The sequence below is a fragment of the Astatotilapia calliptera genome, chromosome 10 (genome assembly GCF_964374335.1).
Source record: "Astatotilapia calliptera chromosome 10, fAstCal68.1, whole genome shotgun sequence".
Taxonomy (NCBI): Eukaryota; Metazoa; Chordata; class Actinopteri; order Cichliformes; family Cichlidae; genus Astatotilapia; species Astatotilapia calliptera.
Genome location: NC_137431.1, coordinates 13,586,122 through 13,607,569, shown reverse-complemented (window position 1 = coordinate 13,607,569; position 21,448 = coordinate 13,586,122). Strand labels below are relative to the sequence as shown.

Below are 21,448 nucleotides of genomic sequence, written 5' to 3'. Positions count from 1 at the left end.
ACGTCTGTCTATTGTGACTGTTGTTAACCGAGCACAAAGATTAAGGACCAAATTCAGTGGCTGAGTAGAGACGCGTTACATGAACTACGTAGCACGCACCAGTAGAATCTCTAACGTGAGATGTTTAGGGGCCAGAAAAAGTGTACGATGAAATTTCAAGGCAACAACATGCAACTGATGGATAGATATTTAACAAGTATGGTGGTAACTAATATGGTATTTAACAGCATTCTGTTTATATTTTTTAATGTCCATTTATTTTATTTTAATTTCACTGCGCATTTATAAATCTCCAAATGGTTGTTGTTGTGTATAAAAAAAGAATTGGTAGCACGGGTGAATATGATTTCACGGAACAGAGAAATAAAATGAAATCACGCATAAGTTGAAATTCTCTAAATACCGCAATTGGATATGTCTGCTTTGTTGCTGCCTTCAGCAGATGAGCGATTTTTCTTATTTCGTGTATCGAAATTTTGAGATTACGAGGCGCATTGAAGTACTCTTATGTCTTCTTTGTATTGTACTCAGCTGTCGTGGTTTGTACGGATGTACAGTATGTGGGAGGGGGTAGCTGCTTAGCAAACGTCCAGTGATGTGAAGAACGAGACAGACTGGAGGCCGGTCTCAAGCGTACATCTGTCGGCCCGTCGGTGGTCACTCGGTCGGTCTATCGCGATGGATTTCGTGCTGAGCGGAGTGGCGGCATGCGGCGCTTGTGTGTTCACCAACCCGCTGGAGGTCGTCAAAACTCGCATGCAACTTCAGGGAGAGCTAAAGAGCCGCGGATCCTACCATGTGTATTATCGCAACGTCTTCCACGCTTTTTATACTATCGGCAAAGTGGAAGGACTAGTGGGATTACAGAAAGGATTAGTACCCGGGCTATGCTATCAGTTTTTTATGAATGGAGTCAGGCTCGGGTCGTACGCCATCATAGAGTCCTCGGGTTACATCCACACCAATGGAAGGGTCAACGCTGTCAAAACCACAGTAGCAGGGGCTATGGCTGGAGTGGTGGGAGCTGTGATGGGCAGCCCCATATACTTGGTCAGTAGCTGGCTTTGCCCACTTACCTTGTGAAAAGTTATTCAGGCGTGACCTTAAAGTGAACTGTGACTTTCACCTGTGGTCAATGATAAACTTAAATTGTCTCCACTGACAGGTGAAGACTCACCTGCAGAGTCAGGCCACCTCCTCTATCGCTGTTGGTCATCAGTACAAGCACCAGGTAACCTGAGAAAGTGAATGTGCGAATATGAGTGGGAGGCATCAACAGCGTCCTAAAATGCTGCTCGTCTTCACCACAGGGGATGACCCACGCCCTGGTTGCCATCTACAGAAATCATGGCATTCTGGGACTGTGGAGGGGCTCTAGCGCTGCAGTGCCGAGGGTCAGCGTGGGGTCGGCCGCTCAGCTGTCCACCTTCTCCTCCTCCAAGGAGCTCGTCATTGACCTGCAGGTTGGTGTGTGGCTCATTTGCTTTTGACATGAAAATGAGGTAGAAGGCGGCTCACAGAGGGAGTTTTGTTTCTTCACTACTCCACCATGTGTGCATATTTTCCATATGTCCACACTGTTTAAAATAAACATGACTGTTTTTTAGAGTCTGCTTGTATAGTGAGTGTCGGTTGGGTAACACATCTGAACACTCCTTATTTACATTCTTGTCTAATTACAAGACCAAAACAGTACTAGAGGCTTGAGAAGGTGATTTACAGTCAGTAGCTGTTTACAGGCTCCTAAAGCGCCCGCTGTAACACTGACAAAGCGCTCTGTATTCCACTCCCCTGGGATGGAAATTCGACACCTTTTATTGGCCCCCTGTTGAAAACACAAGGCTTGCGTAACTAGAGCATCAGTCTGCATGATGTAAATCAGTGACCCAGCTCTAGTTTTAAAAAAAAAAAGAGTTCCTTAATAAGAAATTCCCAAAAAATTATATTAGCAAAAATCCTTACATTTGTGTATACTTTTAATTTACTACTTCCTTGATTTGGCTGACTTACTTTACGCTGTCCCAACTGGTTGGTTGTGTGAGTAAGAATGGAGGTGGACTTGAACATACCTCCCATCATCTCAGCCATTACCTCATGCATAATTAGCTTTATTAAACCAAAGAAGAAGAACTTTGTATTTAGAATAGAAAATAAAATTGCCCTTTGTTGTCATTGTACGTGTACAGCAAAATTGTGGGTGGTCCACACTAACTGTGCCAGAATAAAATAACTAAAAATGGAAAAAATTGGTAAAAAGTATAAAATCAAGAGCGATAGCTGAACTTCTATGACTAATTTGGGTGTTATTGTGGTCATTGGGCAATATATTGTCTTTCTTTCCTGTCCTCGTCAGTGAGTCGTGCTTTCCGTCTTTCACAGTGTGCTTCATAAGGATGGACAAATTGGCTAATGATTTCAAACAGGTGGTGGGAACTGAAGCGGTGCATGCGGTTTTGGATTTGTCAAAAAATAGAAGAGACAAAATTATTGCCGTAGAGTTAAAAAAAAAATGCTGACATGCTAGATTTTGAGTCAGGACATTGCAAGGTGTTGTGCAAAGCTCCCTCCATCATATGGGTTGTGCTACAGCCGGGCTGACACTATGCATTGACAGCTCTCTCTTCCATCATCATCAAATACCAAATAAGGGGATATCTTTGGGGAGTCCAGAAATTTCAGCTTGAAACATCAAATAGTTTCTAGATATTTGTTTAAAGGGTGTGCTTAAATATGGGACTGTAATAGCTTTATTATATTGGATGGTAAGAAAGACAAGTGAAAATGTCAGGCTTTTGTCTTTAACTGTTTTCGAGAAACTCGTGTTAAAGATTGCCTCGGATTTCAAAGTGTGACAAAACTTTGAAATGTATCGACGGATGATTTTTAAATTACAATATGTGTTAAACAAATAAAATTTCATATATCCAAACGTTGGGCTGTATTAGCAGGTGAAGCGGAAGGTGCACGGTAACTTGAGATGGAATGACCTCGATAATAATAGAGCCTCCTTCCTCTGGTTCGCTGCACGTAACCGTGCAATTATGAGGAGTTAAAATTAGAAGTGGCTGCACACATGCTGCTATCTTGATAATGACTTATTCCTCTACTTCTACTGCAACCGCAGGCCCACGTGTGCACGCTCTCTAAACCTGTCCATCCTGTAATATTATTTTCTTCTGTTGCCAAGGTGTTTCCAGTGAACAGCTGGCTGGTGGCCCTCAGCGCCGGCATGATCAGTAGTGTGGTGGTGGTGCTGGCTATGACTCCTTTTGATGTGGTGAGCACGCGGCTCTACAACCAGCCCGTGGATCATTTGGGCAAGGTGAGCACAGGGGCCAGACTGGGGAAGTATGAAGTGAAGGGAAGATCCTAGCTCACGGCGTGGTTGATATGTTTTCATTGTATTCATCCTCTGTGAATCCCTCATTGTGTCATCTCCCATTTGTGTGGGAGAAATTGTTGGTCACTTGGCTCCAGGTTTAGACAAGAAAGATTGCTTGAACAAAAATACAAGGTGGGTGTAGAACAAGAACAATCACTCTCTTGTTTTTTAGGGTCAGCTCTATAAAGGATTTACTGACTGCTTTTCCAAAACCCTGAAGAAGGAGGGATTGACGGGGCTTTACAAAGGCCTGGGAGCGTCTTATTTCCGACTCGGTCCACACACCATTCTTTCGTTGTTTTTCTGGGATGAACTGCGCAAATTCTACCAGCCGTTCAGATAACACCCGGGACAAAGACACTGGAAAATGGGTAACTCATTATGTTCTTAGTGCAGAGGTTAAATGAATCGTCGTTTAATGAGTTTATGATTATCCGGTGGATGGAAACACCTGAAGGTGTTCTAGAGCAAAGGTAATGTTTTACACTCCAGTTAAAAAAACACTTTAGAGTCAAATGTGTCAAGAATGAAGGTGAAAATGTTAAATTATTGAGCTGCTGAAGGATATATTAACTGCACTTGTCACATAGAACCATACAGTATGCTGTATGTCCTCCAGAGGAAATTCAACACTGTACCTTTTCTCTAGCTCTTAAACTCCTGCGTACTGAGGATACGAGGTCAATGTCCTATTTTTATTCTGTGTGTCTGGGAATTAGGAAAATCTGATCGTGATACAAATTCCCTGCAGCAGCATTGTGCTTAATCATTTTGGCCTTTAGCAATTTCCGTCAAGCAACTTTGCCTTTGACTCATTAAAGCCAATGAGAACCAGTTGAAAACCAGTTGAAAACCAGCTGACTCACCAGTGAGTCAGCTGGTTGCAAAACCAAAACTTCTTTAAACTTTTTTTAGGTCTATGTGGAGTTTCCTAAACTTTCTAAAGACTGCAAACATGCCAGGCTCAAGTTTTGTGAACTGTATATAATTGAGCTTTGAGTTTGAGTAGGTCAAATGCATCCTAGAATATAGTTACTGTCAAACAGTATGTGGAGAAAAATGTTTCCCAGCCTTACAAAAGGATAAATATGTAACGTGGTTAAAGGCAACTCTAGGACAAAGGCTTTGTTTCAAAATGACTTCTGCAGTAGACAGATTTCCTCTTTAGGTGAAGAAAGAAAACTCCACTAACATGAAATATTTTAGGCCTCATAAACCAAAGCGAGTATCCAGTGGATCTGCCAAAAAAAAGGATGTGAAAGCCAATGCTCTCCCTAAGCATGTGGTACTGTATAATAGCAGGAGCCGTTACTCTTAATATACACATCAAAGCGGCTCCCTCCATTAAATTAGACAAACAACAATAACAACAAAAAAAACTGCACATTTTTCATTGCCATACATGACACATTTCATAAAAAGTATTGTGTTTAAACACTGATGGAGACTGGCCCCTTTTTTCTAAATGTAAATGGATTTATTGGAGTTTTATTCTATAACTGCACTGGTACATTTGTTGAGTGTGCAAGCGCGGGTTAAAGTATTTCATTGTCATATTAATTTATTTGTGACGTTGACAAAACATTCAATTAATTATTGCCCATGAGTTAGAAACCTTACTGCTGCTCTGCTAAAATGTCTTGGTTAATAAGCAAAAATCTGTTGGTGAAGCTAGTTGGTGAATAGTGTGCCTTAATAAACCTTTAGGAATAAAAGCGGTCTATTTTAATATGTTACAGACGTGACGTTTATCAGCTCGTCCACTGACTCCATCTGCTTGAGTTTTGGTTCTATGAAGTGTTCATAATTGAGCCCAACAGTCAGATTGCCATGAAATGGAAACTGTTGGTAACATTTTGAAGTTCCACAAAACTTTGTGGATTTTGATGCTTTCTTAATAAGTGTAGGATGCCCATGATTTTATTTATATGAGCATTATTAGTTATTCCCGACCACCTTTGAATGCAACAGCACAATGTGACATGTAACAAATGTACTGTAGCTCTACGAATAGAGTTCCCTGAAGTTTGTGACAGAAGGCAGGAAACTGTTATTTAAGTTTATTAAATATTATGAAGTTTTGAACTTCAAAAGAATTGAGTTTTGGCAATTTTTCTGTTTTTAAATGTGTTTTTCTTGATATAATTATGCTCATTTGTTCTTTGTATATGGTTCCTTATGGAGTTTTTTTTTTTTTTTTTTTGTAAGGGAACATGATTTTTTTAATTTTTATTTTAATTGTTAAGGTGGTATTGATAGTAGAGATGGACCGATCCGATATTACGTATCGGTATCGGTCCGATACTGACCTAAATTACTGGATCGGATATCGGAGAAAAATAAAAAATGTAATCCGATCCATTAAATATCACGAAAGCACCTCACAAAACTTGCAACACGCCGTAACTCACCTCAGAACGTTAGCACGTCTGAGCAGTATGCCTCACGTGATAGAGCGGCTGTGGCATGCGGGACCTGTTGGTGCTCTGGATAGCATTTGGAGCTTCGCTAGCAACCCGGCATTTCATCTCCGACAAAGTTATCCCCGAGAGAAGTAAAGCAAGTGTGTAAGTCCATCTCTGAATGTTTGTAAAGCATTCCTGCGTTAAGCTTAACAAACGATATATGGAGCGACTGCCTCTTCTTGCTGCTACTTCAATCATGAAACTGCTTAACGATCAGCTGATCGGCTTTTCTGTCGTGAGTCCGTGTCTCTAGTTTGCTTTTGGCCCACTTTGCACCAGAAAGAGGAAACCAGCGGCTGAACAACAGAAGCACGTTTAAGCTTGATCAGCTGTTGTTAGAATGTATTTAATCTTACTTTCTACTCCAGGATCTTTTTCTACGTAGCTGACGCTGGTAACTGTGCAGGGGCGGATCTAGCAAAGTTTAGCCAGGGGGGCCGATAGGGCATTAACAGGGAAAAGGGGGCACAAAGACATACTTTTCTTTCTTATTCTCATTTAAAATGTCAAGCTTTTAATAAATAATTATCTGACACCCAAAGTTTTAATTTGATGCAAAATGAATAGAAGTCCATTACTGTATATAGTAACTATTAAGTCTAATATATATACCCTAGTAAGCTATAGTACTTTTTCCTTTGGGAAGGTACCATCTGTGCAGTCTGCAATTTTGTTGAAGAAAGATGTTGAATCTATTTAATATTTCTTGAAAAATAATTGATTTCTGTGCATTTTTTTCACACTGCATCAAATTAAGGTTGATTACGTCGATTAAGCATCATGAGGTGGAGCGTGAGGGGTGGTTCCCTATTTTTTATTTATTTATTTTTGTTGTTGCTGGGAGTTGGAACCCTATTAGTTAGGTTGCTTAATATTTATGCTAAGTACTCTTTAAAATACCAGAATAGGGAGGATGGTGTAGGTTTAAGTTTATTAGATTGATCAGTATTGCTGAACTATGAAACATTTTTTTTGCATACAGGTATAACAGAATAGCTTTAGTGTAGTTGTTGTTTTAAACTTGAGTATGAACTTATACAAAATGCAGCAAGATATTTAAAAAACAGTTTTGTTGATTAAAAAACACTATATCGGATTCATATCGGTATCGGCAGATATCCAAATTTATGATATCGGTATCGGTATCGGACATAAAAAAGTGGTATCGTGCCATCTCTAATTGATAGGTGTACTAGGCAGCAGTGCGGCATATCCAAATACTGATGGAACAATTTTAGGGTGGATCAAAATATAATGGTGCTGTGGTCTTTGCATGGAGCCCAAAGGGAACATGGATTCTTCCACATCTGTCACTTCAGTGGTTTCATGAGATTTCTGTCAAACAAAAGTTGTGCCAAAAGTTGTGTCATTAACAATTACCAATCCAGCTCGATTTTATTACACCGCAGTTCAATACCTTAGCTTTTAGTTATGATAAAGTCAGATTACAGCAAACTGAGCTGTTTGAATGCAAACCTGTATTTGGACTTTTCTCTACAGTCTCAGTAAATAGAAAGATTAGTTGATAGTTTTAGGAAAAAAAACTTTAGAATTGATACAGAGGCCTTGGAAAGGGAGCGATTTGATGCTCAAACACTATAAATGCAAAAAAAACGTATATGTATCAACACTTTTGTTTGGAAATCTTTCAGCTCATTTCTCTGTGTCTCTATTATACGATATTTGCCAAAGTTTAAACCTCATGACAGTTCTAAAAGTTATGTGTTATCGGTCATTTCATGGAGCAGCTTGGTTCAATTTCATGAATGTTAGAAAATAATTTTCCAACATGGTTTTTTGATATGTGGAATGGAAGTGAAGAGCAAATAAACTCAGACTTTTATTGTCCAACAGTGTGGTGGTTACTTACTTTGTTCAACAGTGTTGAAAATGTAAAATTTCCTGTGTGTTATTCTCAAACTTTACTGCATATGTCTTGTAGTACATTTATGTCATTTTCAAGATTTCCCACCATTGAGCAGCAGCAGCAGCTAGCTGGAGTTTCTTTTCCTTAAAAGAGATTAACTCACCGCTACATTGAAGAACTGGTAAAGTGATGAAGTTTCCCATCAGCTGGTAGAGAACAGAAAGTGCTGGACAAAATTTCTTAAATGACAATATCGCTCTGCTTGGCAGGTGACTTAAGAGGACTTATGAAGAAGTATGCTAACGTTTTCTAATTGGTAATGTTACAGTAGTTATTACTGGATATTTTTTTCTGCGTGACTTTCTTTGTGCATGACTGGATGTTAGTTGCACCTCCAACTGGAAGTTAAGGTTAACCTTTCTGTGAATGCCTGATATCATAGTTATGAAAATCACCTGTGTCAACCTGCAACGTGACTCCTACTGCAGGAAGTAGAGATAATTATGCCTTTGGCATAAGGATGACTGAAGGTGGCGTGTCTTTAATACTGTACACTTTTACAAAAAATGACTGAGAAAAACAGTTGACCAATATTTCACAGTTACACAATACTGTGCAAAAGTTCATGACAACCCTTATTTCTTCATATTTTGCTAGTGAAAATCAGGAACTCGCATGAAAATCCAGTGTAAAAAGCAAAAATAGAGTTTGTACAATTCTAACCTCGTCCATACATATTGATGATCTGAACTAAATAGAATATCGAATTTGATTTCATCTCTTCATAAGACCTGCTGCCACTGATTTTTAGTCCAGTCCTTGTGTAGTTTCGGATACTTATCACATGCAGAACTGAAAATGTAATCTACATGATACAGTGCCTATGCAATAAAATGAATATAGCAGAAACATCCTGCCCTCTGAAAGATCGAATTAATGAACACAGATGTTCGATCAAAAGGCTTGATCTAACCAGCCCTGTTGCAAGACACTTCAATGATAAACATCCAAATTCACCATTATTGTTTCTATGCATTGAAGCCATTAAACTAAACCAAAGAGGTGGTAATATTAACTTTATCCAGAAAAAAAGCATTTTGGATATTCCGCTTTAAGAGTCTGCACCCCAGAGGTATGTATGAGGATTTTTCTATCAATGAGTTTTTGTGAACTGAACCTTTTTTATGTTTTTTTCTAATTTTATCGGTTAAATTATTCTCGTATGGGTAATGTTTATTTAATTAATTTTATTTATTTTTTCAGCCAAAGGAGTAGCATTCTAGACATCTCATCTTAACTCTACATTTTAGAGATTTTACATTTTAGAGACATAAACTAGGACCTTTTAACAAATGTGTTCCTATGGGATGATGTCCTCTTGTTTTTTAATTCAACTGCTAGATGAACCTCTTTTTATTATTAAATACTGCCTTGTCCCTTTTTTTTGTGTATTCATAGTATTCTTCTTATGTATTTCACACATGTGTTATTTTGAGACAGGTGGGGATTATGTCTCCTCCCCTCCTCATCATTAATGATCTAGTCCAGTATTTACTTTTGCGTGACTTAACCAATTAATCATTACCTACCTGTTATATGTCATCTGATCTATCTATGAAGTTTTGATTGGTTAATTTTAATTTTTTTCTTTTTCCTATCTTGTATTTAAGCAATTTTCTACAATGTTTTACTATGACCCTGATGAAGGCCACAAGCCGAAACGCGTTGGTCAGTTATTAAAGTTGTTCATCTTCCCTTAAGTCTTGCTGGAGTTCCTGCATTGTGAATTCTTTCATCCTCTCCATGCACCTTGGAAGTAGGTGAAGTTGTGCCAGAAATTTTTGCTGTAGTTTCAGATACCTCAGCCAAACGAAAGTCTTCCTATAAAAAAGGGATGAGTGGCTCAAGTGTTCAATTTGCACTACATTTAAATCCATACTGAAATAAGGAACCTCATAAATTATAGTTATTAAATTGTTTATATAATAGGTTTTTGTGTTCTGTTGTAAAATAGTAAAGTTAGGAAATAACTACCTGAACAAAAACAAACACTGGTGGCTAAAAATACCTGAAGATCAAGTTAGATTACTAAACACTGTAAATATCCTGCAGATATGAACTTAAGCACTCTGACTGTGAGCTTACTGTGCGAGTGCCTCGGGTAAAGGGTACAAATTTTTGGAGACGCTCAAATTACAACACAAAATAATGAAAATATGATCAATATGTGATACCAACAGGAAGAGCAAAATCTATCACAAAAGTAATGTTTTTCTATTTTGTAAAACATAAAAGTAAAAAAATAAAAGTATGACCATATGAATATTCCTGTAATCTCAAAGTAGGGACTAATAAGTGATATTCCAGCAAAAGCTTCTGTATTTGTTCTCTTCAGCCCACTTTGAAATGGTTTGCGGTTTACTCAGCGAGTTTAATCTGGTAAACTTTAGTTTGATGTTGATGCAAATTTGAAATGGCTCAACAGAAAGACACAGAGCTGCCAGATTACTTAAAAATATTTTGTCATAGCCGCAGACAGTGAAAATTGTTTCTGTGAGAATAAAGTCATTTTATTTGAATCCCTGGTGGTCAACAAAGTATTTTTTCTATCCCCTTAGGTCACAATAACCTAAAACAGACATAATATTTCACACAAAACACGTGACAGTGGCATTTGGACATATTAAAAAGGAAAAATCTGTAAACATTTACTGCTACTTTGGCTCCGTACTTGACAGGCCAACCTCAGGCACAATATAATAACAGGCAGCATCATCACTGTGCTCTACACTGTCTTCTTTGTAGTGCTGACAGCGCCGGCCTTGTAGCAGAGGATCTGAGCCAGAAGGACACAGCTGAGACAGGCTGACAGTATGTGTGACAAACTCACAGGAGAGTTTCCATTTTCCTATAAAAAACGTTTCAAGTTGTTCCAGTTAGTATAACCACAACTATGCGGTTGTGCACATATGTCTGCTAGTAATTCTTAACTGCATACCTGTAAAGAAACAAAGGCCACACCCAGACAGCCTGCAAATGAAAGCAACACTGACAGAGTGGATAGTTGACCCGTGTGGCCGTTGTGATAGTTTGTTGTAGCCTGGAGAACCTGTAAATAACAAATCCACTAAATGTGTTCACCGTGCACTTAAAAAAGAAAAATTACAGTTCAGTGATCACATTTATCATAGAACAGCTCATAAATGAGGCAAGTTGATAAGTTGCTACCTTGCTTGCAATGAAAGCCGCCAAACTGGAGGCCTGTATCACTGAGATGACTGCTGCTGCTGCATAGGAGCGCAGGAGGAGCATTACACCACAGAGAGCAAAGAGGAGCAGAACTCCTGCAACAGAAACAGAAACCACAATTATATATGAAGAATACAGCAACACCACAAGGTGGCGCTATTTGAAAGCACAGCCACCCTGTCCTTGAGGGACTTTGTTCAAACCCTACAATCACTACATCACTGTGTTGTTTTTTCCATGTTCAGATATAACAGCTCCAAATATAACACTTGGAGAATCTGGCTGATTCTGCATGACCACAAAAAACACAGAGGTTCTTTAATGCAATTCAGACCCTGCATGACCGCAGCTGATTCCTTAAAGTGTCACTCAAAGTTCATTTCTGTGAAGAAGCAGCCAAGTGCTGGAGATTTCCAATAGTTTCACATTCAAGTCATAAATATCATGCCTTAACCCGCTGATTAACTCCTGGAGTCAATCCAGATCCGGGCATTGTTTTAATTAATCCTTTACCCCTGAGAAATAGGGCCAAAAAAAAGCAACTGTGTGTTAAATCTCCAAAAATCAGTATCAAATTGAAAACATAAAAACTGGGGGACACTGTCTTAACTGTCACTGTCACCGCTTAATTATTTGTATTAGTGTGGAGGGACCTGCCTGCCTCGGTGAAAGTATGTCATGTTGGACTGCTCTTTGTACTCTGCCTCTGCAAAATCTGCAGATGCATGTGCTCACCTCGGACCGTATCACCGCGATAATGGAGGATGAGGAAGACGATCGCCACTGTCTGGGCAAGCATGAAGAGCCTATCAGCCCAGGCACTGTTGAACAGTTCAAGTGAAATACATTTAAGGTAGCACAGAAAGAAAAGGTAAAAAAATTAAGTCACCCACTGTGTTTAAGTTGAGAGGATTTGGGGTGTGCCTATGCAGGGCTTGAGCAAGTGAGTCATGCATGATGAACAGACTGAGAATTTGAACTTGAGTGGTGTAAAGCATGGCATGAATGGGAAATCCTACGAACGGTGTGATCTGCGCATCAGCTTACTTACAAGAGTGGGAAGTTGTTGGCCATAGCGTACACAACAGGACACGAGAAAGCATAAAGCTGCAAGAAGAAGGCGCTAAGACTCAGACCCTCTGCACTTCCTCCCCATAACATCTTTATCAACTGAGGCAGTTGTGCTGCATGGAAACAACAGGGAATCAGGTGACATTTGGTCATTAGAGGAGAAATTAATGGTCCATATCTGGACCAACATGAAAAAGACAGAAAGCACTCATTGCAAGTCAAACATCTGAGTCAGTCAGCGTCATTCTAAAATTGGGCCAAAATGCAGACGCAGAGAGGTAAACGGAAATAAAGAAAAAAACGAGCCGCTTATCAACTGTTTGCAGGTCGTCATAAAAGCAACACACGAAGTCAAAATGGGGAAACTCAAAACGATACACTAGTGAATCATAAAGCTTGAACACACACACTGGGGGGAAGTGAACAGAAACTCTGATAAAGGACAATCACCTCTCTGTGTGTGATTGAGGCAGAGAGGAGACACGTGGGGGGGACACAACTAATCCAGATCACACAGGAGGAGACAAGGAAGGCAAAACTAAAAACAAAACATAAGGAACAACTAACTAGGTGAGATAACTAATCGAGGGGAAGAGTTTTTAGACTAAATGTGCTAAAAACACACAAACCAAACATGAACATTAAACAAACTAGGAATCAAAGAGAATATTAAAACCTGAAAGTCTAAAATCTTAAAAATCCCCAGGACCACACAAGTGGAATGACCTGTGAAAGTCAAGGATAAATGTAGTTCTATAAATAAAGGAGGGAAACTGAAAATATTTTGTCTTTTTTGGTAATATGAGTAACAGGGTTGTATTGGTCAAAAGGACACACTCAGTGTGGTCACAAAAGACTAGAAAAATACTGGCACTGAAATTTGGTGTACCCATGGTGTTTGTACGTGGGCTTGATCATGTCTATTTATACTCTTCATTTCCCAGACTAAAGAGCAGAGGTGGGACCAAGTCATTGTTTTGCAAGTCTCAAGTAAGTCTCAAGTCTTTATCCTCAAGTCTCAAGTCAAGTCTCAAGTAATGTCAGGCAAGTCAGAGTCGAGTCTCAAGTCACTGGTGTAAAAGTCCGAGTCAAGTCACAAGTCTGAAACTTTGAATTTCAAGTCCTTTCGAGTCATTCAAAAAAACGAAAAAAAGCATGTTGCAGTTATATGCTAAATGTAAATATTAGACCATGTAATTTTTAAATCTGTGTTTTTCTCAACACATGACAAAATAGTGAACTTAGAAAATATACACAAATTGTGAAATTGCACCTCTTTAAAATGCAGCTCAATTAAACCTAGCTCCAAGAATAATTTTCACCGACAGTTCTGAGATAAGCTGCATGTTATTCTTGGATGCGCTTGTAGGACCGGCTTTAAAATCGCATGACAAAAATATCATACACATTAAAAAAAAAACTGTATCACCAACGTAGCCTGGACAACATTTGCTAGTTAGATGAAGTCAGCTATCTCATCTTAGCATATTTATATGCATATTTATAATCATACGGTTCTTGGAGTGAGTGCATACACTCATGAAGTTTAGTAACTTCAGGTCACTGCAACAAGCCCAGGTACAGTTTACCGACGGATGGGTGCAGGACCTTGAAATGCACCGTGTAGAACGAAAGACCATCGTACATATCATAAGTTTACCAGTCTCACAAATCGTCGTCATAAATACACATTCCTTAACCGTTTATTAATATAACCTTTGAGCTCAACGGTAATTAATTAGTAGTGGAAATAATTTCTGGTAGCATCACAGAAATGTAGCAGTGACAACAATATTGTATGCTGTAATCGTACTGGACAATTAGTGATACAAACCTGTTTTATCCTGTGAATAAAAGTATATGTTTTTGTCAATGTACCATAATAACAGAAGCGAAACGCAATATTGTGTCAGGACAATTCACTATTTATGCACAATAAATAAAGGAGCATAGCGCGACAATTTCTGTTCAGCGCCAGACTTGCTTGTAACCTATATCACTAATTATGTTATGAAAGTGACGTATTAACTACTAAAAAACACTGACCTTCGTGTAAATGCTTGGAGCAGACTAACCTGTGAGCTGGAGGGTTCTGGGACGTTATATTTGGTCTTTGAATGGCTGCAATCCAGGCTATCCGTCGCCTGTTTGTTACTTCGGAAACATGGCTCGAACAATTTCTCTTCAACGACGTAATCTGATAACAACCGATCTCTTTACCCGTCGGCTTCCCGTGGCTGTCATGCGACCGGCTATTGCAGTTAATAATACAACAGCTTCTTGACATTTTTGTGTTTCTTTTTATCGCTGTATAACTGATTTCAATTGAAAGTCTGTGTGCGCTAGTACCTCTTGCCACGAGTTCCCAGAATCCTTTGCGGTTCTACCCGTGAATGACGTCACATTTTCAATCTCTATATAATATGCATGTTAAATTTTATATTTGGGGTAAAATATCAAGTCTTTTCAAGTAAACCGGTTCAAGTCCAATTCAAGTCCCAAGTCATTGGTGTAAAAGTCCAAGTCAAGTCACAAGTCTTAGAACATTTTTTCAAGTCAAGTCTAAAGTCATAAAATTAATGACTCGAGTCTGACTCGAGTCCAAGTCATGTGACTCGAGTCCACACCTCTGCTAAAGAGGTTACAGTAAGCAGGTTGCGCATGCATTCTGGGACACAATTATTATTATATTAACTAAAATGGACCTATGTCAACAAAATCAAAACAAAAAACAAGCAAGCAAAGAAAAAAGTGTATTTACTCAACTTATTTTGGCTTATATTAAACATGTGAATTAGTTTTAAAAAGTTGGGAGAGTAGATAAAGATGCAATTTTGGTTTGCAAGAGGCATATGCATTTTAAATAGCATACTGGAACCATTTGTTCAGCTAGATTTACATTTTGCATCAGAGCAGTGTTTTATGCTTAAGAATTTTGTGCATGGATTATTTCTAAATTCATGGGTGGGACTGAAAATGTCCTGCAATTCTGATTGGCTCACCTGTACTGAGAGCTTCCTGTGACAAATTTAGAATTTTTGGAACCGTCCCCCTAAAAAAAGCCACATGGTAATAACCACATAAATACGCAAATATTCATGTGCATTGTGCTGTGGCATGAATCCGTTTCCCGCCGTCATTTGTTTCTGCATTTTGCATGAAGACGACATGCTAATGCGGTGGCTTAACCGCTTGGCCAGATGTTATGTTGATTTGATTATTATCCATCATGATTATCGTGTAAAGGGAGGTTAGAGGGAGGAAAAATGCGATTGCGTTAGTATGTCTTTTCTTGTTTTGTTTCTTAAATGTGAAACTGCCCTGTTAATGAACCTCGTTTGTCATTGATACAGTATGCTGTGATCTGCTTTGAAACACATGATTAAATCACAGCGTCTTACCCAGGAATGTGTCCAGTATGATCCAGAATCCGGCAGTTTTGTTTAGTACGAACTTTAGGCATGGCACTGTAACACAAAAGAAAACTCTCAGACAATGAAGATGTACCTCCACGTCAGATCTCCAAATAAGTTTGCACTGTAGGTGGCAAAAGGCAAAAAAACCCAAAAAAACCAACATCTTTACTTTCCCTCGTCCCCACGCACCCTCTGCCCAGCCCCCGCTATCACTCATCTGCATCTGGAAAAATTAAGTTTCCATTTCACCCGGTCGGTTGAAAGTGTCAGCCGGAAGCCTCACCGTGAAAGTGAAAGTTCAGGAAGAGCTCGTAGTAGCATTTTTCTGGCATTAAATAAGTTACAAGAAACTCTTTGATGGTTGACGTGGCCATAGTGGCTCAGCCGTAGCCGGGAATGATCATCAGCAACAGGGGGAGTGGTCCAAAGGTTTCCCAGTGTTTACAGTGGAGTCCAAAGAGGATAAAGAGCCAGACGTTTGACCTCTGAGATAAAACCACAGTTTCCAAGAGAAAAAAAATGTTATCCAGCTTTTGTAGTCTTTGTTGTAATGGCAAAGAGGTTACTATAATTATGGGATGTTTCTGGAGAACTGCACAGTTTGAACATAACTGAATTCAGTTGTGTGCAAAGTACTTAACTGACATCTACTTCTCATGCTCTGCTAAAAGCTCTGAAACAAATTTCACATTTTTTATTTCATAGCTGAGCTACAACAGTGTCTTCGTAGGAGAGGGCATTATCTGCGGGTGTACTGGAGGGTTGACCAAAACATGTGACGTACTAATCCTGCTTGTAGCCTCCCACACATCTGGAATTCCGATTACAAGAAAGCACAGAAAATCTCCCCAAGTATGAAAAAACAGACTACAATCATATCTGGTTTTCATCCCAGGGTGTTCTCGCTTAAGAGTAGCCCATTTTTGGTGGGGGAGAAAATCAGATAGAAAACAGTCCTAAATGAGGAGGTGCTGAGACTTCGGAGTAGTAGTTTTTATTATTGCTCTTTGTTGAGTCTTTGTAGCAATTTATTTTGGTATCAAAAGTAGGAAGCCTCCCGCTGGTGAAAATTTGATAACTAAATCAACAAAATGTGAGTTTAACAGATCAGTGAAACAGATAAAGGCTGTAGATTTTATATAAATGATCACAAATTTGTAGAGGTTTTATGCCCAGGTGTAATTAGTTAGGCCTTTTGTTTTCCCTACAGCGGATACTTTGAGCGACCCTACCACTGAACCATCATCATTATGACACCACCATTAAGAAACCTGCGATTTTCACAGGGGATGGATGTTCGATAAAGACGTTCAGTTTTGGCTCAAAACTACTCTACCAGCTCCCTATTTTTAATAAAATGAAGCCACCAATGCAAATACGCTTCAAACTTTTTTTTTTTTCATGTAGGACGTCTTTCCTCTCAAAAAACAGAAGACCAAAAAAACCCAAAAAACAGGAAGGATGTGCACTAAAACGTGATGAACAGAAAGTCTTTAATCACAGTTGGTTAGTTTTCTCTGTGACAACATGTGTACTGGAAAATGCTCGCGTATCATTGCCTATACTCTGTACCCGATGGTGCTTCTGTCCATCATCTGCAACATCATGCTGTTCTTCCCCGACCTCAGCACAGAGTATGTGAAAAAACAGCACATCACTGGAGAGGTCATGTACATGGGGGGACTCATTGGAGGAGGTTTATTGGTGAGTTTTCACTTCTCTTATGTGCTGGATTGTAAGGGTGGGAGCCAAGTCTTTATTATTATTATTATTATTATTATTATTATTATTATTATTATTATTATTATTATTATTATTATTATTACATCTAATAGATGGTCTGATAGATGGTGTAAACTATAAAATATATTGTAAAACCTCAATTTGAACAGACTATAAATGGTTTTACAGAATAGTTTACTCCAAGTACAGATTTTGTGCGTTGGTTAAAAGAAAAAAACAAAACAAAAACAAACAACAACCTGGAATTTGTTTAATCTAGAAGCTCTTCAAATCTTACTGAAAATTTGGTGCTATTTAAAGGCTTAGAGTGGCTGAACTTAACTTAAGTGCTGTTGAACTGGTTTCTTGTTGATGATGCATGCAGAGTAGTTTAACTCTGTGTGTACCACCACAGGTTTTCATGTCAGCACTTTCCATTCACTTGACTGGAGAGCACGGGTGCTGCGCAAATCGCTTAGGGGTGAGTAACTTTGAACACATTTCTGGTGACAGGTACGTCTCAGTAACTGGTAAAGGAATTGTAGTTAAATGACTACTTGCAAGATCAGGAAGAACTGCCAAAGTCTCTATATAAAGGATAAAAAGTGTCCTGTATTCACAAAACCTTAAAGGCCTTTAAGCAAAAACTGCAACAAACAAAACAACAACAACAGGGGACAGTTTTCAAGTACACATGGGGGCGCTATCAACATCATCGCGTTCGAAGAAAAATGATTGTACTACTTGGATTGCAACACTTGGATACTTGGAATTCAAAATTATCTGGAGGTGATAGCATCATGTGGTGCGACTGCTTTGCTATAAGATATACTGGTAGGATGGCAGTATGAGGAAGGACATTAAAGCAGATATATTCAGTTCACACGTAAGTGTTTACGGGTGTGCGACCAAGCGGAGAGACACTTCCAAAAAGAAGAAATATGTTTGGTGTTGTATCATTATTACGCAATATTTAAGTCCATGTGAGATAAGACAGCAAATTACCACAAATACTAACTCAATTCATTTCTTCTTCTTTTTTGCCAAACAATTTGCCAAATTAAACAATAAGCTTAACGAAAGATTTGCATCGAGAATAGAACAATGCAATGACAGTTAAGCAAAACAAAACACCATTATGACATGCACATGCATGCACAACTGTGAGTCTTGACTAGAAACTATTATCTTGTTTTAATAATAGAGGTATGTTGGGACGTCAGTCTGTAGTTCGTGATAGGATAGGAGCTAGAAAGGACATTGGACAGTTATTTGGCTTTTCTTTCTTAAACTTATAAATAATAGTTTCACACAAATCTTAGAAGAACAGAGGTGAAATATTAAAAGCTGCTCAGAATTCACTGTTAATACCAAATATCTTAATCTGCAATAGAAATGTTTTTATGACCTGTCATTGTCATTTAACTCTGGCAGATGTTCCTATCTATTCTGTTTGCTGCACTGGGTGCGGCGGGTGCCGTTTACAGCTTCATCGCAGCATTTCTTGGCTTAACAAATGGCCCCCTCTGCAAATCTGAAACCGGTGATTGGCAGAGACCTTTCCAAAGCAGGTGACAAGCAGAAGCAGTTTTCCAAAGACACTTGTTAAAATCCTCAATAAGTTCTGGTTGCTCATAAACCTCTTTTCTTCACGCAGCAATATGACCTACCTGACTGACTATAAGTCGTGGGCGAAGTGCAGTGAGCCAAAGAATGTGGTGCTGTTCAATACTGCGCTGTTTATGACTCTGCTCATAGCCAGCTGCCTGCAGGGGTTGCTCTGTGCCATGCAGATAATCAATGGCCTTGCCGGCACTCTGTTTGGAACCTGTGACAAAAAAGAGGTGAGGTAAAAAGACCACACATTGATGTTTCACATAAGTTACACTCACCAGCGGCTCCCTCGTTTTATTGATGTTTGTTCTTTCAAATTACAGCATGCATAGGTTTCTGATCAGGAGGCTTTTGACTGTTTGCATTTACGCCACATCTGAAGAGGAGTCTAAAAGAAGTGTTCCTGCCTTCAGTACATCTGTAGTGTATGCTTGCTCTAAAAGTATTGTTGGGGTATTTTAATATGCTTGAGGCTGCTGTTACATACACACATTAGCGTCCGCTGTGAAACGAGTACAGTATTGCAAATAATTCACGCTAATCATAGAGTCAGATATTAATAAACTGCTTGAAAATAAATGCTTCTGGTCCACAGCTACACATTTGTCTTGTGTTTTGTCATTACAGTCACTAAAAAATATACTAATACAACTGCAGTGATATTTGAGAGTGCACCTCTTTGTTTCACTCCACACAAACTTTATTCTGTCTATCTATCCTGTATAAATGCGATTTCATATTCCAGATGCATTAACAAACTTCACGGTTTTTCTAAAAAGAATAATCAATCAAAATACAATCCACAGCACTCAAAACATTGCTGTGTGTGAGGAAGGTGAGGAAGGGAACTTCAGATCTCATGATAACCTTTATGGCAGCTGAGTAATCTTGCCTCACCCTAAGTGTTGCCCAGACACCAAACATGTTTTGTTCAGCATGAGTTTCTCTCTCGTTGTCAGTACAGTGCCTAGATAATATACTAATGTACTGATATATACTAATACATATGCCTTCGATTTGCTTGATGCCCAATATAACTGCAGAGACATTTAAGCCTAGAAATTACAAAAGTATACACACACACACACACACACACATATATATATATACATGTGTAAGATAACAATGTCATACATCGACACTGTTATTGCATGCTCAACACACAGCTTTGTTTTGCCGCTGTGTGCGGCAAAACAAAGCAAAAAAGTATATATATATATATATATATATATATATATATATATATATATATACATATATATATATATCCATAGGTCCCTCATCCTATGATGGTGGCTAACCAACCGGACATAGTGGTGGTAGACAAACAGAAGAAGATGGCCGTAGTGATCGATGTAGCGGTTCCGAATGACAGCAATATCAGGAAGAAGGAACACGAGAAGCTGGAGAAATACCAAGGGCTCAGAGAAGAGCTCGAGAGGATGTGGAGGGTGAAGGTAACGGTGGTCCCCGTGGTAATCGGAGCACTAGGTGCGGTGACTCCCAAGCTAGGCGAGTGGCTCCAGCAGATCCCAGGAACAACATCGGAGATCTCTGTCCAGAAGAGCGCAGTCCTGGGAACAGCTAAGATACTGCGCAGGACCCTCAAGCTCCCAGGCCTCTGGTAGAGGACCCGAGCTTGAAGGATAAACCGCCCGCAGGGGCGTGCTGGGTGTTTGTTATATATATATATATATATATATATATATATATATATATATATATATATATATATATATATATATATATATATATATATATATATGTATGTATATATTATCGGTACACAGCGGCAAAACAAAGCTGTGTGTTGAGCATGCAATAACAATGTCGATGTAAGACATTGTTATCTTACACTGCTTTTTGAACATGTCTCTCACACTAAGAAGTGGTGGCTGTTATACATTCCAACAACAAAAGAAACTCACTCGTTTTGAATATGTGTAATTGACAAGAAAAGATAGATCACACATAGACTTTGGGGGCTCTTAAATAAATAAAAAAGTACAATAAAGAAAATAAAAAGACATGTCTGAATGCACCATCACACTGTTAGCAATCAAAGCTGAATCCATTGCTGAGGAAGGAGAATCTACAGAGCTTGACATACACAGAGATAAAGCGAAGACATTATATGGTTTCGACACGTTTAACAATTCGTAAAGTTGGTCTTGAGTAGCAATCAGACAATTCTATTCTGACGCTTGCCGCACTTTAGGATATGACCCTGCAAATTTCATCAGATCCAGGGGTTGGTGTCCTGGTCACCCTTTTACCCACTTGAGACTTCTCAGAGTTCTGGTCACACAAATGTTTCACCTTGACCTGCGGCTTTTTTAGGTTCTGTTTTGTCAACTGACCTGCCCTATAGTCTGCCGCAAACCATTAACACGGTCTATCAATTTCACAGGTGAGTCATCTGATAACCACTTATCCCACTGCTAAAGGTCCTCATACCTTTTGTCTGAAGATCATAAAAGTCATTAGGGCTTAACCCTGTATTCTCTAACAGACTTCTACACCCATCTGTCATTCAGAATAGCAGACTTAATGGGTAACCAATTTTCAGCCAAGACCCAATTTCCAGCCAAATCATTTCCCCAAATCACCTCTATGCCATGGATAGGTAAAGCAGACTGAACCCCAGTGAACCCCAACGTGG

At 39.0% G+C, this 21,448-nt stretch overlaps 3 protein-coding genes across 4 annotated transcripts; 2 read left to right on the top strand and 1 right to left on the bottom strand.

Annotated features, from left to right (window-relative positions):
- The first annotated feature begins 261 nt into the window (after positions 1–261).
- Positions 262–7,698, top strand: slc25a35 (solute carrier family 25 member 35). The gene is made up of 5 exons (XM_026181801.2): positions 262–1,050; positions 1,166–1,231; positions 1,311–1,463; positions 3,188–3,322; positions 3,555–7,698. The coding sequence occupies exons 1-5, from the start codon at positions 679–681 to the stop codon at positions 3,723–3,725; spliced, it is 897 nt and encodes a 298-aa protein (XP_026037586.1). The 5' UTR covers positions 262–678; the 3' UTR covers positions 3,726–7,698.
- Positions 7,699–10,262: 2,564 nt separating this feature from the next.
- On the bottom strand, positions 10,263–15,912 carry LOC113030390 (mannose-P-dolichol utilization defect 1 protein-like). Of its 2 annotated transcripts, none has more exons than XM_026181803.2 (7): positions 15,734–15,912; positions 15,436–15,501; positions 12,015–12,147; positions 11,699–11,784; positions 10,943–11,058; positions 10,713–10,823; positions 10,263–10,622 (listed from the first exon to the last, which is right to left on the bottom strand). In XM_026181803.2, the coding sequence occupies exons 1-7, from the start codon at positions 15,822–15,824 to the stop codon at positions 10,500–10,502; spliced, it is 726 nt and encodes a 241-aa protein (XP_026037588.2). In that variant the 5' UTR covers positions 15,825–15,912; the 3' UTR covers positions 10,263–10,499. The 2 variants fall into 2 exon arrangements, with proteins under 2 accessions (XP_026037588.2, XP_080163193.1); XM_080307067.1 differs by having other exon boundaries at positions 15,640–15,848.
- Positions 15,913–16,936: 1,024 nt separating this feature from the next.
- On the top strand, positions 16,937–19,384 carry LOC113030391 (transmembrane 4 L6 family member 1-like). Its single transcript, XM_026181805.2, has 5 exons — positions 16,937–17,154; positions 17,588–17,653; positions 18,607–18,743; positions 18,830–19,016; positions 19,110–19,384. Exons 1-5 carry the CDS (start codon positions 16,978–16,980, stop codon positions 19,116–19,118), a joined length of 576 nt encoding a protein of 191 aa, XP_026037590.2. The 5' UTR covers positions 16,937–16,977; the 3' UTR covers positions 19,119–19,384.
- The last annotated feature ends 2,064 nt before the right edge of the window (positions 19,385–21,448 follow it).